Source organism: Macrobrachium rosenbergii, chromosome 42 (genome assembly GCF_040412425.1).
Source record: "Macrobrachium rosenbergii isolate ZJJX-2024 chromosome 42, ASM4041242v1, whole genome shotgun sequence".
Taxonomy (NCBI): Eukaryota; Metazoa; Arthropoda; class Malacostraca; order Decapoda; family Palaemonidae; genus Macrobrachium; species Macrobrachium rosenbergii.
Genome location: NC_089782.1, coordinates 10,656,038 through 10,678,537, shown reverse-complemented (window position 1 = coordinate 10,678,537; position 22,500 = coordinate 10,656,038). Strand labels below are relative to the sequence as shown.

The window sequence follows — 22,500 nt, the reverse complement described above, 5'->3', positions numbered from 1 at the left end:
GGATGTTGTTGCTAACCTCACACACGGGACTCCGCAACCAGGTCTCTTTCATTGTCTACGTAAATCCCCCATCAATGTATAACCCTTATCCTTGCCCCCCTCAATCCATTCGACAACAAACAGTAACTATAGCTATGAACCCCTTGTAATGGTTAGATGAAGAGTGCTCCCCCATCTGTTCCCTACCCCTCCCCCTTCTCCATGTATTTTATGACTCGCCGTGCCGATATCCCCCTCTCCCTCTTTCTCCTCTTGACTCCTCCTCCCCCCTCTTTCCCCGTAACATGTGAAAACTCCCTGTGCCTCAAGCAAGCATCGCGGTGCGTCCCGTCGGCATGTAGAATCTGACGCTTACTTCTCATTTTTTTCGAATTTACAATTTTCCTTCTCTCCTTTTGTAAAGAAAATTGTAATATATTTTCCTGTCTTATTCACTTTTAATAATATTCGCTTGTAAATTTGGGTCCCTGTGTTGGATGCTGGATTGTATGTTTTTCGACACCAGTAGTTAAATGCGTGTTACGTTGTTATTCAAGTTTGAGTTTCATGAAATTCCCTGTGATTTCCATTCTGTATATGTAGCTCCCGTCCTGCAGAACATTTTTTTCTTCCTGATGAGACTCCTCTTCGTTTGTATCATGCTACCGTTAGGAGGTTCGTGGGTTACCCGTTAAAGATCACGCTCTGCTACAGATATTGCGAAGCTTGCTCCCAATGAATATTTTGAGGTACTGCGTTAAAGTGCACACGTGTATGCGTGCATGTATTCTCTGAAGGATGACTGTGTGGAGTGTGTGTTATTTATTTATTTTATAACTGTATTAATTTACTTTGTTACTTTAATTATGGTAGCGACGCATTGTTCTTCATTAATTTTCCTAAAGGCAGAATCCCTTTTGTACCGCATTATTCCTGACAAATCCTTTGCAGTTCGTTGTCGTGAACGCGTGTTGGATTCTGCCTGCGGCTGAGGTGGCAGTGGTCGTAAAGTAACGAAATAACTTCCAGCTTTACGGCTTTGTTCAGGGATTGTAATTGACCGCTTGCTTCATGGAAGCTATATGTATGGGGTTTTAAGTTAAGTAGGGCAAGGGGCATTTACTTTATTTGTCCTCTGATGACTCTGTCATTGGTCACTTCTTTCTGAAGTTCTGCTGGGTGTTCTGTAGAAGTGCGACCGAGAATGTTTATGGATTTGTTTTCATATTTTGTGGTCAGGCCGCAATGAATCATATGTAAACAATAATGGGTGTTGCTTTATTATTGTTAAAGAATTAATTCAGGAATTATTTTCATTTGGTAGGAGATGTTTGAACCATTATGAAAATGCTCGTACATCAAGTTAATTTGGGGCTTTCAGTATTTTGCGCTAATGGTAAAATCGGCAGTGTATATTTGAATAACAAGTAACTCGGTAATGATGTAAGGTAATGTCCAATGAGATAATCTAGGCGGTGAAAAATTTCTAGAACATTTAAGGAAGGTGTATAATCACTATTCTTTAGAAATCAACGAAAGAAAGTGTGCGGCGATATTTGAAACTTACGAGGAAAATTTATAAGTTAAATCAGGTAGATGTTAAATTGTAACTTTCTATAGTGCAATCTACTTGAGCGTTTTGTATGAAAACATGAAATAGTATATGAATTTCTCCCCCTACCCCCCACCTCGTTCAAACCCTCCCACATCCCAGCTGTTGATTCCCAAGGTATTTCTCACTACTTTATCAACTCCTTTATCTCTCCTCATCCTTCTCTTTCTTTATCAGCGTACTTATCACGTACGTTATTTTTCTCCCTTATCCATTTTTGCTTCCTTATTTAACTACTTGGGTGATCTGTTCTCGCTCCTGATAACACTGTCTTTGTTATTCTTCTGTGCACTTCCTGTGAGTGTTCTTCCTGTTGTGTTCATGAGCCCAGGATTTCAGTGAATGATGGCTTGTTCCTGTGTTTTTCATTTCAAGGTTTTCGTTATTTGAAGTGTACTTATTGATTCTCTCTCTCTCTCTCTCTCTCTCTCTCTCTCTCTCTCTCTCTCTCTCTCTCTCTCTCTCTCTCTCTCTCTCTCGTGTTGTGTGCATAAGGTAGCTTTTTCCTCACCTTATGATTATTCGGAGAGTTTTCATTGAAGTATTATATAGCTGTAGTTGCAATTTAATGATTCAGCATTGCGTGTTCTGACTAGGTAATTCGTAGATGCTTCTCGTTGCCTGATAAAAGTGTACCTTTATACTGGATTATAACTGACCTGAGACAGGGTTCTGCCATCATTTCTCATCGTACTTTGAAATTTCAGTTGGATGTATATAAACGTAATTCAGCACCTGTTGTCTATATATAGGTTGACGTGTTGTTCATGTTGATAAGCTCACATTGTTCATATCAAGGTCTAGAGAAATCTCGTGTATTCTCTAGACGTTGGAGTATATAATCAGACACTGGTCGTGCCAGGATTGTTATAGCAGTGTAAAAGCGATGGTGCATTGAGTAGTGTTAAATTTTTGAATTTCCGAGTACGTTTAGTTTATTGTATTTGTTGTTATAATGTAGTAAAGGTTTTGGCAATGTTTTGCCGGTTTTTATCCGCGTTTGTTCCGATAACAGCTTTTTTTGCGGTTTTGTTTAAAGTGCATCACTGAAAGATAATTCGTTTTATGCCTTCATTAGCCTTTTGACCTGAGAATGTTTAAGCTAATTGTTAGTCCCTCTCTCTCTAAGTTAATTGTAAGCCTCTCTCTCTCTCTCTCTCTCTCTCTCTCTCTCTCTCTCTCTCTCTCTCTCTCTCTCTCTCTCTCTCTCTCTCTCTCTCTGCGATTAATTAGTGGCAATTTATTTATTTCCATGAAACTCGTCTCCAACCCTTACTGTTTCCTTTGTTACTTTTCCGTTTTAGGATCACTCCCCATTTTTCTTCTTCATCACTTCCTTCACTGCTTTCATCTAATGTTTACCCTACACACACACACACACACACACACACACACACACACACACACACACAGCCTCCCATACTCATTTAAGAGCTCTGTTCTTATTAATTGAAGGGTCTGAAGCTTAAATTTCAGGCTCATAATAATGGCTACAGTGAAGATTATATATATATATATATATATATATATATATATATATATATATATATATATATATATATATATATATATATGTGTGTGTGTGTGTGTGTGTGTGTGTGTGTGTGTGTGTGTGTGTGTGTGTTTATGTATGTATGTACACTACAAGACAGAGAGAGAGAGAGAGAGAGATTTAGAATTTTCTAGAATTACGAGAATTCATTTCTTTCTCCATACTGACGTCTCCTAAGCTATCGAGCCGCACCGAAATCCATTATCAATATGGAAATTCCGTCTCGACGTCTTAGAAGGACTGCCAAGTTTCTCGGGAAATTTTTCTCACAGATCCTGAGCGATTTCCCAGAATGATTCGCTTCGCTATGGGATGACGGCAACTTGGAGGGTGGCAGTGTCTTTCGTTCTCTCTCACCTCTCTCTCTCTCTCTCTCTCTCTCTCTCTCTCTCTCTCTCTCTCTCACAATGTATGTTGCCTCTACTCTTTTGGAAGTTGTAGCAGCTACTTAGTGCTTATATGCTTTTATTATTATCATAGACGTATATTATGCAGATTGACATTCATCTGTTAAATGCGTGGCTCTAAGCTTGTTCTCCTCTTCCGGCAGCGCCGGAGAAAGAATGAAATAGAGAGAGAGAGAGAGAGAGAAGAAAAAAAGTGGATGAAATAAGATGGTTTAAGTGGGTTGCGAAGGAATCATTTGTATCTCTCCCTCCGAGGAGGACTGGCAACTGCCGTCAAATAAAGCTGGAATTATGTTGATTCTATCTTCTATTTTCCTCATTTTGGAAAGTGGAACGCACTTTTTTTCTTTCTTTCCTTCTTTCTTTTTCGTACATTACAATGTACAGCCAATGTAAATGTGAAATGGGAGATGGGACTTCTTGTATGGGGCTCAGGGGAGATGGGGTGGGGTGCTTCTAATGTATTCCTTATACATTTCATTATTCATTTAGGCTCTATAGAAATACTCTATAAATATGGTTATTGGAATGCGCCAGTTTGCGTTATTTTCGTAAGTTACTGCGTTGTCGCTCAGCCATGAGAGTTGTTTTAGAAGTTCCTCTCCTCTTTTATTTATAGATAAATGGATAAAACTGGCTAACTTTTAGAGTGAGTTCTTTCCTTCCTTCCTCTCCTCTCTCTCTCTCTCTCTCTCTCTCTCTCTCTCTCTCTCTCTCTCTCTCTCTCTCCGTTTAGATGCATTGTTAGTTGTCTTTGATTTATAATAACGCTATATATATATCTTGATTTATAATATGTATATATGAAACATAGGTTATTTGAGTGCATTATAGTTTCTATGGTAAATATATTAATATGCTCATTGTTGAGCTGTATGCATTTGAGTACAAGATATTGAATAACAAGTGTGGAGAGCAAAGTATAATTCATTGTGTATTCTCCATAGATAAATGGGTTTGCCAAGATAGTGTGTATGTGTGTGTGTGTGTGTGTGTGTATGCGCGTGTGTGACATCGAGAATTCATGATGGAATTTGCCTGCAATGTTACGCTATCCATATTTTATGGGTGTTCATTTTTTCGGTCATTTTTGTATTTCATTTCGGGCAGTGCTTTGCCCCGTTTGGCTTTGATATTGTGTATGTTGTTTTCAATTAGAGATTCCATTCACTGTGAATAATATGTAAATTGATAAAACCAGAGGGGACCCAATCGCGCACATGTATTTTTACTGAAAAAGCTTTCCCGTGTATTTTAGCCAAAGCTTTTTTTTCCCACTCGTATATGCGTAGTTCATAGTTCGTAATGCCTTATGTATTTTAGGAAGAGGAGTTGCAAACCTAGGAGAGTTTTGCATATATACATGGCGGTGTTATGAGCTAGTGATGGCTATTGGGTGTTATCAACCGGAGATCATTCCCCAGTATTTTTATATGAAGTCAGTGTGTTTGTTTGTTCGTGCGTTCGTTGAATTTGGCGGTGATCGTCTTCAGATCCGAAATAAAAAAACTGAGCGTATCGCCCCTTAGCGAGTTCGGTTGCTGTCCCGGAGGGCTTAGATCCCTGAGCCCCACGCAAGATCCAGCTCGTGGATGGTGTGGTGATGAAACTTGTAATACATTTCTCATATTTATCACACTGCAACCTTGATCTTCTAACGATTTAGTAAAAATTGCGTTGGTAGTTTTCCCAGTATTAGGTACCTAAAACGTTTTTCGTTTCTCAGTGCGCGGCGTGTGAGGATGTCTATTGGCCTGCGGTTTGCAGCTGATTTCCCGCTTTTCAGAACAATATATTTAGACGTTTTTCGCGCGGAAGAATGCGAGGTGTCATAGCTTAGCATTTCGAACCTTATCAATTCAAAAGTGTGTTGACGGCTGGCTCTTCTTCGGTTATGACAGCGTCGCATTGCTATCAGAGTTGGGGGTAAGCTGAATGAATGATTCGTGAGTTAAAGGAAAGTACAAAATGGCAAAATTCCGCATTGGGAAAGCGAATATAGTTAGACGAATCACATTGCGGCGACCTTGCTACAAAATTAAAAGAAAAGAAGGAAGCAAGAGCTTGGTATCTGTTATCATTTAAGGTATGGCCTCCCAATATACTTTTTCTGAAGGAACATAAAGTAAAAGGCTCAACTTCCTTTGCAAAACGTAGATATTTTACACAGCAAAACGCCCAATGTCGTCGTCTTCATCTTGTTATCCATCTGCATTTTACCTGTCTCTCTCTCTCTCTCCCTCCCTCCCTCTCAAACCCCCCAACCTCCCGCCTAGAGCCCAGGTCCCTGGAAGTTGAGGGCGGATTTGTCACCTGGAGGCTGATCTCAGAATCCCGGCGTAGCCATTAGTTAAAGTATTGGAGCAAATATTTGGTCTTTCCACTTTCCGCTCGACTTGAGTGTTGATTAAAGGCTGCTTCCGTAGGGGCAGCAGCAGCAACTTGCCCGGGATTAGCTAATGATAATGATGATGATGATGATGACGATGATGGTGGTGATGGTGGTGACGCTTCGTTCGCATTGATTAATGGCAGAAGTCAGTTGATGGTGAAATTCTTTATATATATACAGTATATGTATATATATATGTATGTATGTATATATATATATATATATATATATATATATATATATATATATATATATATATATATATATATATATATATATATGTTTTAATTTCTTGGAAAGTTATTGTCATTGTGGCTGATAATAGTTTATATATCTAGTAAAATTTTTTTTCTCTCTCTCTCTCTCTCTCTCTCTCTCTATATATATATATATATATATATATATATATATATATATATTATATATATATATATATATTATATGTATATAATATATACATATGTATATATATATACATATGTATATATATGTATGTATAGTGTGTATGTGTGTGTTCTTTGAAAAGTTCCAAACAGTGCAATACAGATTATGTATTAAAGTGCATTGATAGTTCAAGAGCATGCAGACTTCTAGTGAAGGATGCGCAGTGTCCAAGTCCAGTGGGTATACGAAGGATATGAAAACATTTGGGACCGAAATGTGGCCGTAATGAAATTTATACAGTAGGATGTAAGGGCCAAGACAAAAATGGCAATATGAAAAGATGTTCCTTTGATATCCTAACGTAGTAAAAGTGGATGGGCGTTTGATATGGTAAACAGGCCTTGATAGAACGTTTTTCATAAAAGTATTTTTATTTTTTTGTCCCAACAAATATTGAAGACATTTCATTTACATCCCTTTTATTCTTCTTATTAGGTCAAGTGTGAATACTGTAATTAAATGCTCTTAAATATGGGATTTATGACTTTCCCAATTTTCACGTACTCTCTGAACCCACTTCTAAAAATGAGCAGAAAAATGATGAAGTACATCCATTCCAGTGACAAGAAAAATGAAAGTAATCGTAGCCAGATAAATATAAGAAAAAAAAAAAAGCAATTTGGCTGCTTCTCATTCGGTAGTATCATATATATTTGCAGTATTCAAATATGTAATGAAGATTTATGTGCGGTGGTAACCCGCTTCTGAAAAGACATAAATATTGAATGCCTCTTAAAAAAATGAAGATTTGGTGGGTGGGGATCGGGGCGTTGGGAGCCTGGATGGAGGGGGAGGGGGAGGAAGCACACCTTACTGGGATTAGGCGTTTTTAAATATGTTCGGTTGTTGCCTTTTATTCGCACACGCACACGCGCACACACACACACACCGATACAAAATACTGGAACTCTTCTTGGTTTGCCTTATTCTTAAAGTCAAGTGAATATTGTCGTTTTTCGAATCACAGTGAGTTTGCGGAAAATGGTCCCTTTATTGTAAAGACCTTTTTAATTGAGAAGTAGTTTGCGAATGAATCTCCCTTTATTAGTAGCCAAAAATTATTGGATGTACTCTCTCTCTCTCTCTCTCTCTCTCTCTCTCTCTCTCTCTCTCTCTCTCTCTCTCTCTCTCTCTCTCTCTCTCTCTCTCTCAAGAGCCTAAAACTCAGGGTTTTGTTGTTAGTTCAATTTAACTGTGTACGCTTTCACAGGTATTTTCCTATGCTTTGCGCATTTCAATATAAATTACATCACGTTAATACTTACCTTTACAAGTAATGTCTCAGCTTATTTGGAAGATTTGGTAAAAGTTGATTGTTTAGTGAGCTCGCGCTAGTCTTGACCTGACTGTGCTTTCGCAAATTTTTGAACTGATATGATTATTATTAGTTATTGCTGGTAATAAGATTTTTTATTAAGAAATCTCCAACCTGAAAGTTGTGCATTATGATGGTCAACACATATAAATGCTTGCTGGTAATTTTTCATGACTTCAAAGTCTCTAATACCTCCCGTACTGACCTCCTGTCGTCTTGCTGTCCCTTTTATTGTTTGCTCTCCGCTGAGTTGTTGGTGTTTAGCCGCTGGTCCATTTTTCTTTTTGAAGGCTCTTAAGACGTCCCCGTTCAAACAGCTTCTTTAATGTCTCTCCCCTGCCACCCCCCCACCCCCGCCCCATGTGGAGGAGGAGGAGGAGGAGGAGGAAAGAAGTACATTGCAACTCTTGAAATTCTCTTCTGGCGTCTCCTTTGGAGAAGCTGATTTCCCACAGTTTGTGTAAGGTAAAGTCGCCTTAATGCCAGTAATTAATTAGACCTTTACTCCTGTGCAGTTTGCTTCAAGCCTCCCCTCCCTCCCACCCCTCCCCCAGTTCCATCCTCCAGACGGCTTGGCTAAGGCCAAGAGAGAATCGCCCTTCTGTCTTTATTCCTCAAGGTTTAGTATTCCATCGAGGCTTCCCCGACACCACTTGTTGCCGGTTTTAGGCGTCTGTTCTTGTTAATTAGTCACTTGAGTTAATTAGTAATTAAGACGTAAGTTGTCATAAGATTAGCGCTAGGGGAGTTTTGAAGGCTCTGGGAGGAGGAGGAGGAGGAAGAAGAAGAGAAGGAAGAGAGGAGGAGGAGTAGGGTGAGGGGTATTAGAGGGTAGAGGTGGAGGCTGGGAGGGTAGGGAGTAAAACGTTTAACGAGGGGAAAAAGGCGGCAACGTTACTGAATTGTTTTGGGGCGGGACCTGGCGATTTTTAAGGGAAGTTTCTCACTGACTGTGTGTGTGTGTTTTGTGTGTATGTATATGAATGAGGGGAGGGACGGGGGGAGGGTGTTTAGGGAAAAGGATATGAGAGGAAGGTTAGAGAAAGGGAGAGGGGAATGGAGTGGCGAGGGGGAGAGAATGGTGTTGATATTTTGTGTAGGAGGAAAGGAGGAGGTTGGCTTGGGAGACATGATAGTGTAATGAGTGGGACAAGACGACGAAGAGGGGAAGAGGGACGTCGCGGGAAAGGCAGGGGTCAGGGGATGAGGGGTAGGGTTAGGTTTTGGGGGGAAGGTCGTCGGGAGTAAAAGGCATCATGTAGATGGTGGTGTTGTTGTCGTTCATGGTGATGTTGATGTTGTTGCAGCCTTTATGAATGACGAGATAGCTGCTTGCCAATAAGGCTCGAGTCTCGGCAAGGGTCTCTTTACTCTATTGTAAATTAGCTTTCTCTTTTACTCTTTTCCTCCCATCCTCTTTTCTTGAGTATAATAGGATTTTTCTTTAATGATCAAGGAATTTCTAGTGCGTTTTTCTTTACTTTTATACGGTGATTTGTATTTGCATTATGTATTTGTAATCTTGAATTCTGAAGTCATTATGTATTTGTTTACTCATTAAAAAAAGATAAGTAAAATGACAGACTTTGTGTGATAATTCTTAACGAATGTGAAAGACAGCCTTTCATTGAGACTAAGATAAATTTTAAATACTTATTATGATATTCTTGGAGATTTTGTGGCTTACTTCATCATCAGCGATATTCGTCAGTCACCATATTGACTCGTTATTGGACCATTTTATAAACACGATGAATTAAAGCTACGAGCCTTCAGTTATGCCTATCGAGCAAAGCTGTGGGAATGAGCGAGTGTTGTCTCGAGGCTTAGAAGGGTGAAATCTCTCTCTCTCTCTCTCTCTCTCTCTCTCTCTCTCTCTCTCTCTCTCTCTCTCATTTGCATAAGAGGTACTCAAGTCTTCTCCGTAAAGCTTAAAAACGTGACCCGGGTCATACCATGGAGTGAGGAAAGAGGCATTTATTGTCTTGAAATAATTCCAAATTACCATTTCATATTCTGATTGAAAATCTCGTCCGTCTGTGCAGCGTCGTAAAGAGTGATTGGAGCGCCATTTATCTCGATTTCGTATTTATTGGTGTTTTGACTTTCTTACCTTTGAGATAATTGGAGGTATTCTCTGAATATCTCTGTGTTCATTCGTGTTGGGTTTTGTCGGTTGAACGTCCCTGCCTTCCTAAATTGTACAGTCTTATTTATTGTTGATGCAAGTCGAGAGCGAGTGAGGCCGAGATAGTTCTGTTTAGAAAGTGAAATGTCTTCGTTATCTACATGAAAATGTCATAGCTATCAGCTTAAGAATGATGACTTTGCTTCGAGTCAATTCCTCGGCTTTCTAAGAGGCCCCTCGCCCGGCGCATTTTCTTCAGCTGCAAATTACCACTCATGAAATCGCGTGTTGATTGCACTTTTGAAAACTTCACGTCGCCTTTTTCGGATTTCTCAGAATTTTCCTTTGATTTTTATACGGTATGTAGATTGAAAGGTGCTTGTCGCATCATTTTCCTTCCTTGTGTGTCAGTGTGCGCATTTACCTTGTGCTGTATATTGAAAGCTCGTTCTCTCGAACACTCGAAATATTAATAAATAATACATTTTTTTTTGCAAATGCCTTCAGAATTGCACATCGGAAGACCAAAGCGAGTTTCACAGTAAAATTTTAAAAAATGATGCATGCAAGTCTTCTATGCGAAAAGTCCCCTAGGATAAAATCGGAGTAAATATCACTTAAAGGGATAGCTTTAGACTCCTTACACAACTCCGTGAAAGCTGAGGGGAATACTTTAGGGGAACTGCATTAAATGGTGTTAAAACGAAGGTAATATTGCCATGTCACAGAACTAGATGTGAATGGTAGGTATGGTGAGATCGCTAATTGTACCTCAGTTATCGTAACATGGAGTTATGCTAATGCAGTGAATAGCGGTCAGGGTTAGGACAGTCTTTGGGTTAGCTGCCACATTTCAGAATACATGCAAATACTGGCTGAAAGGAGGAATAAAGTTGTTATCACTATTTCCTCCATCAGTAATTGGGTATCAACACATGCCGGGGTCCAGGAAAGCGTCAGGCTTAGCTAATACCTCGTGCCCTAAGACTTTTTAGGAAACCAGGAATCCGTACCCCTACAGCTCATGTGCCAATTCCTTTCATAGAGAAATGGGAGTATTGTTTATATATATATATATATATATATATATATATATATATATATATATATATATATATATATATATATATATATATATATATATTATTATAAAATTGTTTCTCTTTCCTTCGTGGAATTTGTCTTTATACAGTATATTCATCACGTTCCATATTTTCTTGATTTAATTATACATTGTGTATATGTGTGTGTCTATTACATTATATATATATATATATATATATATATATATATATATATATATATATATATATATAAATATAAAGATAAAATCCACGAAGAAACGGAAACACTGGAGTGTTGCGAGGTCTTTCGACGCAGCACTCCAGTGTTTCCATTTCCTTGGATTTTATCTTTATTTATATATCTTTATTTTCGTATATTCATCATATTCCATATTTTCGTGATTCAGTTATACATACATACATACATACATATATATATATATATATATATATATATATATATATATATATATATATATATATATATATATATATATATATATATATTAATTATATGTATATGATTGGTAGAAGCAATTATACATGAGAATCCTCGCAGCCGACCGGTCAGAGAGGTGACACTTTGCTAGAGAGGGAGAATAGTATATTAATACACACATCAGTTTAAAAACATAACAGACAGACAACACTGAGTTCTCCTCGCTGCTGCTGGGAGAAAGATTAACAGCTCTCCTAGAGGCTGGCCTTCAAAAGAAGGATTAGGGAAAAATGCACGTTAAAGACGACTTATTTTACGACCACTGAGCTAAGAAACAGCTTGGTTACTTATCGTGGCTAAGAACCAGTTGGTTACCTACAATTTATTGTGGAATCCGAACCACATTATACCGAGAAATGAATTTCCATCACCAGAAATAAATTCCTCTAATTCTTCACTGGCCGGCCGGAGAATCGAACGCAGGCTTAGGAGAGTGCTAGCCGAGTACGATATCGACCCATCCAATGAGGAACTTAGAGAGAGAGAGAGAGAGAGAGAGAGAGAGAGAACGAACGGGATCCCTTCCATAATACCTTTTGCTACTGCTTATGGAAACTTTCTTGATTCAAGGAGTTTGCACGTCATATGCACGGCAAAGCATGTGTGCCGTGCGGTACCAGCTGTTATATGGATATCTTCACTAGCCTCCCCTTCCATGCTGTTTAGCATTCGGTACCCACACCCTTCCCTTTGTTGGTTTATTAGGCCAAGAGGGTTTATTAGGCAGATTTACATTGAGAACGGCGCCTTCAGGATGAGCATTCAGATGCATGGAAGAGCTTGAGACCCTGCTAATTGCCAGCGGTTAGTGTACTTTTAGCTGGTTGAGCTCTAGATTAGGTGAAGGTAATCTCTCTCTCTCTCTCTCTCTCTCTCTCTCTCTCTCTCTCTCTCTCTCTCTCTCTCTCTCATACGCGCACTCCTATACGGTATGTGTGTTTGTGTGAAGGGACCCGGTTGCCAACGCATTGTAAGCTGAACCGCTGAGTGTTATCAACTTCTTAATCCTCTGTGACTAGCTAATTAGGTTGTTAGTTTTTAACTGCATTGAATAAAATATTTTTAGTTTTTTTTTTTTTTACTTTATGATCTGTCCAGAAAACTCATATTATTAGGTCACACCTTTTTTTTAGGCATGCGGATAGGAATTTCCCAGAGTAAGTAACCCTGTGAATTATTCCTCCATATCAAAGGGTCTCCCCTTCCCAGGCCGCCTCTTCCCCGCCTCACCTCTTCATTAACCAATTAACCGCAAATTTTCCACCTCGACTGCGTCTTGGCAATGTTTCTACTACATTCTTAACTCAGTTTCCCCTCGCAGGTTTCTCGACCCCGGCAGTCTTCCAACGTCCCTTCTTGACTATTAATTAGCTGAGCGTTAATGAGCGTGTTGACAATTAGTTAACTGCTACTCTACTCCTCTTTCCTCCCTCCTCCTCCCTCCCTCCCCTTTCTCTTCTCCGCGTACTCCTTTAGCATCTCCTCCCAACATTTCTTTCTGGTACTTTGTTATTTTCGTCCCCGGGAGCATCCTTTGTTTTTGTGTAAGGTACTTGTTCAGTTTGCTCTGGCATGCTGTGCTATGGGCCTCTCCATGCTTTTTGATCGCTTTTGTTTATGGCCCGGTGATACTTCTGTCTGTTGGTTATTTTGTTTGGTTTGACCTACATATCATTGTGTCTGGTTTCGGTCTCTGTTGTAGTATTGTTTAACCTCAGTTTCTTGCACTTTATTGCAGTGTAATATCTGTTTTCCTTTGAACGTTGATTATCGGTCTGTTATCTGGTGTTGGACAGAATCTTGTGGAGCTGCCGCGCTATCACGTACTTTTGTCTCTTTATCTTTTACCTTTCATTCGGAGGACGAAATTAATGCGATGCAAAACTCGTTATTTGATGTTATCTCTAGATTGCTTCGCAAGAATTAGCTTTTTCCCTTCTTGTTTGTTTTTATTCTTTTGCCTGCCGGTTTTGTTCTTGTCCGTAAACACAACTAGAATATTCATGGCATCAGCCCGTTTTTCACTATATCCGATGTGTTCTTGGATTTCTTAATCTATGCAGTTTATCTTATCACATTTTTCCACACTGTTTGCTTTCACTGTTTTCTTCTGTTTGTGTGTGTCATGTTTGTCTGTATTGTGCGAGGTCAGTAGCCTTGCTTTTTGCAAGGCTGGTCATCTCTTCTTTAGAAGAGCTCGTGCGGTAAGTAGTGATACCCACTAGACCCTCCATGTTACGTAGCCATGTTCCACTGTCGATTGGCTTATGATGAAATTAACGGCCAACAGGCATGAAAAGGTTACTATTTGTAAGTGTTTTGCAATAACTACGAGGGGTGACGAACAGCTCTCTCTCTCTCTCTCTCTCTCTCTCTCTCTCTCTCTCTCTCTCTCTCTCTCTCTCTCTCTCTCTCTCTCTCTCGGAATAATTTAGGGAAAGTGATACAACAACACGTGTGTTTTTTTTAAGGTGTCTCCTCGAGTCTAAGACAACTGTTTCCATGTTATCTCCATGTGACTCGCAAAATGTGTTTTGAGACAATAGTCTGTCCTTATTTTGCATACATACAAATATATATCATACGTACACACACACACACACACACATATATATATATATATAGTGTCTGTGCGTGTATGTATATGTATGTGTGAATTGTAATTCCACATTCTTGAAGTTCGCGCACCATTCGATCATTTTCAGTATTCTTGCTTCGTCGCCACTACTTTCGCTCGAGATATTATAATGGAACCCGAAACTACTTCAAGTTCTTTTTAACCATGTTTATTAACTACTTCCACTGGGGACTCTCTCTCTCTCTCTCTCTCTCTCTCTCTCTCTCTCTCTCTCTCTCTCTTACCAATTTTAGAAAAATTTTTTTTAAGGTGAATGCCTACAAAATATAGTAAATAAGTATTTTTTTATGTATTGTGTGTGTATATATGTATATATATATAGAATGTGTATGCATGTGTGTAAGTATTTTGTGAAATGTGCTATTTTTATTTACACCTTGTATAAAAATGAGTGCGTGTTTTTCCAGATTTATCTCTATCCCCCATTGTTTCGGTTTCGTCAAATTAACAATGGCGGCTGTTGTCGAAGTCATAGTAGTAATAGTAATGGTAGAAGTGGCATGGGTGGTGTGTCATGGTTAGTTGGGCGGGGGTGGTATTGGGATGGGTAAAAGGGGCGGTGCCCCATTATACAGGAGAGTCATCCGGAAACCTCGTCTTCCAGGAGACATGTTTCCATTTTTGTGCCTATTCAATTACAAATTCCCATTCACCGGTCCACTGGGCTTCCACTTTAAGCTTTTTTCTCGTTATAAAATTCCTTCCTTCGGGAAGAAATTTGGGTTGGCGGCGCCTAAATTGTGTGTGGTTGGGTGTCAGGCTGGGTGGGGTAGTGGGGCGAGGGCTGGTTGACTGGGAGAGGCGTGTGGTTGGGAGTGAAGGGTGATGATATCTGGGAGATAGAAGGGGGTGTCGACGAATAGATGCTATGAAAAGTTTCCGGTGGTGAATATATGGCCGCCTCCCCTCTTATGTTTATAGCTGTTGCATGTCTTGAACTACTTAAATCATTTTTCCATTATGAGATCATTATTTTTATTGTTTGTTATATGATATTAGATTTCCAGCGCTCATAAACTTGTATACATTGCTTACCCCCGTGTGAATATCGTTGGTAGACGTTTTGGCGCTAAAGCCTCCACCATCACAGGCAGCTTTCATATTTTTTGAAGGGGATGAAAAACTGCTCATTCCGTGTGTGGCTTATGACCTTGTCTTGCTCTTTTGGTAATGGATTACCTGGCTCCTGATGAAAGCACTGCAAAATACGTGAGATTAGATTAAGAAATACAAAATTTGTTTTACCTAGCCTTCAGCTATGCACAAGGTGTAATTCTTTTGGTAAACTCTCTCCTATTTGTGTTTAGTTAAGTGGGATGAGATATTATGCTGCGCCTGTAAACTGTTTGTGTGTTATGCCAGTGTGTGTATTGCAAAATGTTTTCTCAATTCCATTATTTGAATTTGGCCTGACTGAAGAATTTATTGTTTATGTTTTTGTAACTTGCGAATTTCCTGTGACATTCCAATAAACCGCTAATAGTTTCCTCATTTCATTTCAGGTACGTGAATGATGACCCATTGTCCAGCATCGTCCCATCGCTTAGACGTACGTTACTCTTAAAATTAATTTCACAATCTGTTGAGTGAAGCTATTTGATCGAATTAAGTTGTATTTCTCGGGAATATTTGTTTAAGTGGCTAGATGGGTGGAAACGCGAGAAGTTTTCAACTTGATTCGTATTAGTATCAGTTGTCCTTACGAGGCCTTTCATTTTACCATGGATGGCTTGGCCCCTATCTGTACATTCTATTTGAAGTGTCCTTTGTCTCTGGTAAACTGTGAAGCCCTTCTAAGATTGACATCAGTAGCTATTCCTACTTATAAAACCTTGATTTCAGTCTATCTTGAATCCGCTACCCTTTGTGGATTGACATGAAATTAGATTAATACAAGTCATCAATGAGGTCCATTTGAAGAGAAATTAAAGAGATCATCTTCAGAGTAAAGACGAAGAATCAAGCCTTTCCATCGTAGTCTGTCGTCTAAAAACTAGGCTCATGATACAGATAATGAAGAATAGTATTAATTAATGTTAATTCATGCCCCCCCCACCTCCCGTTTTGTGATTCATTCATTCAGATCTTCAGTGTTGTAAATGTATTTGTAGTTTCGCCCTTATTTTAGCATCGTATTTTAAACCCCTTCATTTTGTGTAGTGACGAGGCCATTCTGTTTGGCTGCTACTCCTAATGAGTCCTATGTTTAACGTGATTTCAGCTTTTTGTATAGGTGTGTGCTAGCGCGTGGGCGCGCGCCTGCCCAACCAACTTCGTGAGTTGAATTTATCGATTTCAGTACGTGTTCATGAATGGACCGGTAAAGTGCTAGAACCTTGCCTTATTGCACTTTTATTATTTCGAGTTGTAAAGCACTCTACTGTCCTCGACGTTATCCTAATTTTCGTAAGCTACCATTTCATTCAGATTCGTTTAGTTTCAGTAGAACAGAACGTAATTATATGATTCAGGCGGCTCATTAGAAGGTCGCCTTCGTGAATAAGTAGGGTAATATTAATCTCGGCGATGTAGAAATAAGAGAAGTATTAGTAATTGGATTATTGCTGTGCTGAAAGCTCGCGCTCCAACGCTATTTGCGTTGAGAATAAAACTATATTATTTTCGGAATTGTGTTTACATAATCACAGTGTAAGGAGGAGTGAACATTAATCTTGAAATAAGAATCCGAACGTTCTCACACCAGAAAGTTACATGTATGTGTTCTTATCAGACCGAATCCCTCTTCTCTTTATTAATTAAAAATAATATAGAGAAAGGAAACAGAATGTATCCTTAGAACTGCGCTTCGAAAAAAAGAGAAACTATTCCTTCAACCCATTCCAGAACCTCTTCCCCACCAGTCACGGTGAAAAAGCGCTGTACTTCTTTCACTGTAGCCCTCCCTTCCTCTGCTCCTTTCCTGTACCTTTCCAACCTGTTTTACCTCCTTTCTTTCTCTTTACTTCCCCCACTCTCTGTCTCTTCTCCCATTTCTTACCTTTCCCCTTTTACCTCATCTCCTTCTCCCTCTTCTGTCTCCCCTCTCTCCTGGTCTTCTCCCTCCTTTATCTCTCCCCGGCCCCCTCCCCCTTCCCTCCCACCCTCCCGCTTTGTAATGTGCTGGCTCGTCCGTACATATTCCTTTCAAGTCCAACAAAAAGAATCCCATTGCCGTCTGCAGGGCCTTTTGTCTCTGCTATGAAAAAACTGTATTGTTCTTGTGAGTATTTTTGTTTGGGTCTCCATTGTCCTGTAATGAAGTCCTTAATTGTTCGCCTTTTTATCAGAAAGCAGTAAAATTACTGTTTCTGTTCGAGTGTCTATCTGGGGAATTAGTGTTGAATTTTTGAGTCTTCGGGTAAGGAAAATGCTTCTGAAGGGGTCCTGGGGATTGAGGGGCTGGGGAAGGAGGATGCCAGGTGATCTGAAATTGGTCAGGAAAGAGATACAGGGACAGGGAGATCTTTTCGGAGGGGGTGGAGGAGGGGTGGGAGAGAAAGGATTGTTCTTCGAAAGGAGTTTGCTCGAGAGGCTCCAACCTCCGTGTTCTTCTGGAAAAGCCACTAAATGGAGCACTTTCGAGGAAGAAAATCTTTCTGGTGATACACCCTTGCTCACAGAGTCGCTTTTGGAGCCCTTTCAATTGAATTTAATGCCTCATTCCCCTTCATTCCTTCATAAACATTTTTTAAGATAAGTCTACAGAGATAACGGCACTAAAATTATTAGGTACAACATTCTTAACCCCTAAACCAAGATTCTTAGTGAATACACGAACGTATGAATACTTGCATACAATGTGTGTATATGAACACACATATATATACATTTATATATATACATATACACATATACATGTAAAATCGTTTCTAATCCTTCGTTAGCAAATGTTGCAGTCGGTATTTGTATTTAAGCTATCAAACCATCTTTCTATTTAAGAGTTTGAAACATTCATGTTGCGATTACGTTTCAAAAACTATTTTATAACTGACACTTATTCTTGAAATACTTCGTGGTTTGCGGGATGCATAATTCAGAAGTGTGTGGAGAGAGAGAGAGGGAGAATGGCTTTGTGTTCCGAATCGTTCTTTCTAGGCCTCATCTTTAGGCCTAAGGTGTAAGTTCTGAGAAGCTGTCAGCAAACTTCAGTGCTCATTCCTTTTCATATTAGACGTCAAGAAGTTAGTGTAAATGGAAGTTATTTTTGAAGTAACTTTAGCCATAATGGTCTTACAAGATAATAGAAGAGCATTTCATGTTAACGTTCAAGCCAGTGTCTGTTGTAAAGACCTGGGTTTATGTGACGCTAATGGGTCATTGCGCATCAATGATTTCGTCTTTAGCATCCTTAATGTCTTGATCGTGTGCGCCTGGCTTGCTTCTCAGAGTTATTCGACTTCTCTGATGATTATCTTTTCTTTTCGGTGGGGACCCGCCATGAGCATAGGTAGATCGTCCGCTGTTTGTAGCTAGAAAAATAAAATCGTTGATAGTAGGCTTTTCTTGTGTGCGGTTAGCGTACAAATCAAAAGGTTTTTGTGAAAAATGTGAGGAAGGAAATCTCACATACTATTTAAGTTATATGCACAGAAACCTTAATCCTGAGAAATTTTATGGTGTAGCTTACTTGACCCACTGGGGAATAGGAGATCGACACCCAAAAGCATATTTGGGTCGTTATTGAAAATTAATGTTGATTCCTAAATTTTTAGAAAATTAACGTTTTAAAGTAGAATATACTTCTAAAAAATTCCAGATTGTTTTCTACCCATCACCATGTATGTAGTGTGTACCTAGTATATATGAGCTCACATTTAGACATCATTGTGAGTGAATGTTGGAGTTCTTGTCCTTAATTTTTAGAAGTTTTTGATTTAGGAATTGGGGTGAAAACTGTGATTAACAGTAATGTGCGTTGAACTCAGACCCTTCAAGGAAATTGTAGGAAGGGGTTTGAGGTTGTAGAAGAAAGGTTGTTGGTGGGAGACGTTGGAGGGAGTTGGTGTGGGCGGGGGCGGAGGTGAGGTTAGATTTGGTAATCCTTTCCTCTTCATTTAAGCCTTTCTTTGGGTGTAGGAAACGCTGCCAGGCGCAAGAGGAGAGTGACCTGGATGGCTGGAAAAAGTGTCGTATATAGGTTAAAGGAATGTGTATTAAAATCTCCCGTAGATTGTTTTTCCCTCTTACGTCGTGAATAAGAAAGTTTAGCGAAGGACGCAGAAAATCGGTTTGTTGTTGTGGCCATTGGAAAGGCGGGAGTAAGAGAGAATAGAGAAACTGATAAAGGATTTCATTCCTCCATCAACACGAAGAGGAGAGAAAGGATCTGCCGGGAAGAAAATGCAGTGGAGGATGAAAAGATTATTTTGCAAATTCTATTGTATTTTGCTTTAAGGTCCGTCAGATATGAACGTGAACGAAAATTAAAGGAATTAAAGTGGAAAACTCCATTTGAGTTTGGGCATTCGGGAGGGAATGTAATATCGTATTATTCGATTATGTTCGTAGTTATTTTTTAGGAATTGCATCCGTGAATTCGAAGGCGTAAACGGCTTTAGCAAGTACACCAGTGCGCAGCGCGCAATTTTTTTTTTTTTTTTTTTTTTTGCAACTTCTGATTCGAGAATGTATTCTGTTCTTCCATGCTAAGTTACGTGCTCAGCTGTAATGAGAGAGATGCCTTCATTTTAGGATACTCTGGTAATGAACATTGTTCGATCGTCTGTGGTTGGAACGACTTCCAAACTTTTTATTTATGATGTCACTAGCCAAAATATTTGTTTCTGTAGCTGGGTATGTTCAAATCGTTAATTTTGTCTGTATTTATTATGATATTTGAATGTTTCCAATCCGTGACCACAAAATATCAGCCAATTCATAAAACTGAAAATTATCTTTTTGGTATGAGTTACGAGAGAAACAATTCCCCTCGTCTGTAGCATTGTGAGAGAATTCTTGAAGTCGGACAGGTTTAGGTGGAAGGGAAGCAAAGAGAAGGAATATTTCTCTCTCTCTCTCTCTCTCTCTCTCTCTCTCTCTCTCTCTCTCTCTCTCTCTCTCTCTCTGAAAGTGTACTGGGATTGTTTTTATTTTCGTGTATGTAGCTCCTATATTGTTTTCGTTTTTGAGTATCATAATTTAAATCATCCACTGAAGTTTGAGATGCGCAAGATATGGAAAAGCCTTACAAGTTAATTGCTACATTCCACTTCATGTAGCCTATGTGCCATTATGTGATGACTGAGTACACGTAAAATCTAATATAATAAAAACTATTTGCTCTCAGCAGACGCAGGTCGTAAATTCAGTGTATGTGAAAATACACGAGTCCCTAACGCATCAAAAAATCATGAAAAGCCTCGTTGATGAAAATCGGCCACCCTTTAATTCGGCATTTGAATCGTTTTAATATCCCATCACCCCCTAAGATTTTAGGAGGTGGGGGGAAATGGGTGATAGGGCTGTAAAGAACCTAAAAGCAATATCCTTTTAATGCCCTTGAACTTATTCTGGCATCCTTTTTATTTATCTCTTTTCGCAGTGTCGCTGAATATTGGCTGCATAAGGATTGGGCCTCGCAGGAATGTCGGTGGGGGTAGTTTGCAGGGTTTGGGGGGGAGGGGGGGGAAGAAGGCTGAGGGGTGTTACGGCATCGGATGTTATATATAAAGAGAAGTGTAGTGGATGCGCGTAAACTCGTATTCATACTCTTGCATTATGGATTTGAATTTTTAAATTTTCAATAGCAGCGCTTTATTCATGAAACCGTCATTAACATAATTTGCACTTTTTGTAGTATTTTAGCACGACCTCACTTTTTTATCTTTAAATTAATGAGGGAGCTCTCTCTCTCTCTCTCTCTCTCTCTCTCTCTCTCTCTCTCTCTCTCTCTCTCTCTCTGCCTGTTTTTTGCAGTTTGTAAGTATTGTAAACTCAAAATGGTATATTTTTCGCCCAATGAAGGACTTTCCTTTACGTCACCATGTAGTCGTCATAAATTAGGAATGCGAGGTTTTTTTGTAATGTTCCTCAAGTTACTTTTTCATCTCTCTCTCTCTCTCTCTCTCTCTCTCTCTCTCTCTCTCTCTCTCTCTCTCTCTCGCTGCCATGCGAAGAGAAAGAGAAGTAATGGCGGCGAAAAGAGGGTCTGGGGAAAAAATATTGTATCAGTACGATGGAGTTTATGGCTTCATATAGGCTCGTATATTACTCTCAGCCCCGCCCATAATGTTATTGCTTGGCTTTTCTCCTTGGAGTTTAAGGCCTATATAAAATATTTTATAACAGCCTCTAGGCTCTTTAGATTCTCGTTTTTCCTCCTTTTTTCTTCGTTGCTTTACTTTTGAGTTAATGGGTTTACATATTTCCTACGTCGCCCAAGTTGTGCGTCACGCCTCCAAAGTCTTAGTTGCTTGAAACAGGATTTCGTATCGTTAGGTCCTGCAGTTAGATTTTTCGTAGTCAAGTCTCCGTTTTGTTCTCGGGCCTTCGTTTAGCTGAGACTAACACTTTCGCCCCTGAAAGCGAGAGGATTTCCGTCCGATTTCTTATCGATTAGAGAACGGTCTATGTTCGTTCGGTCAAATGTGTCGTTCCTTTGTTAATTTATGTAGATTTAAGTACTTGCTTACTAGTCGACTGCTACGGCTCTTAACTGAGGGTAATGAGAGTATGCGTGTGTGTGTGTGTGTGTGTGTGTGTATATATATATATATATATATATATATATATATATATATATATATATATATATATATATATATATATATATATATATAAAAATATATATACACACATACTTAATCTACTCAAATACCAAATTTACAGTTAATAATGTGTGTGTATGTAGAGTATAGTTCCTTGACTAGTACTCCCTGAAATTAAATCTTATATAAAATTAGTATAAAATTTACTATATATATGTATAATGTGTGTGTATGTAGATTATAGCTCCTTGTGAGTTAGTTACTCCTGAGGTATAGTAAATTTTATACTAATTGATGTTTATGGCTTTATATTTATGAGTATAAGAAAGGCTTGCATACATATATATATATATATATTATATATAATATATATGTGTGTATATATACAGTATATTTATATATATGTATATTATATATATATATATATATATATATATATATATATATATATATATATATATGTCGGATCGAAAGATTTCTCTTCACGAAATCTTTTAGAATCTGCAGATTATACAGCTTACTTCAGCTGAAATTTCAGCCTTAGCCCTGTCATGTATTATTTGTGTGTAATATATACAGCCTATATATATATATATATATATATATATATATATATATATATATATATATATATATATATATATATATATATATTTATATATATATATATATATATATATATAATTTATATATATATATATATATATATATATATATAATTTATATATATATAGATTCACAAAGATATGGAAAGTGATGAATGT

The 22,500-nt window shown here is 38.6% G+C and overlaps 1 protein-coding gene across 22 annotated transcripts in view; it reads left to right on the top strand.

Moving 5' to 3' along the window:
* The window catches only part of LOC136827939 (TOX high mobility group box family member 2-like), a 1,122,506-nt gene that overhangs the window by 1,003,656 nt on the left and 96,350 nt on the right, over positions 1-22,500 (top strand). Inside the window, exon 1 of one of the 22 annotated variants that reach the window (XM_067085470.1) lies at positions 15,533-15,579. The exons of the other annotated variants lie outside the window; for them this stretch is intronic. Within the exon in view, the coding sequence (XP_066941571.1) occupies positions 15,541-15,579 (39 nt within the window). The 5' untranslated portion in view covers positions 15,533-15,540. Of the gene's footprint in view, positions 1-15,532; positions 15,580-22,500 lie in introns of those variants that run through there. 22 annotated transcript variants of the gene reach the window in all.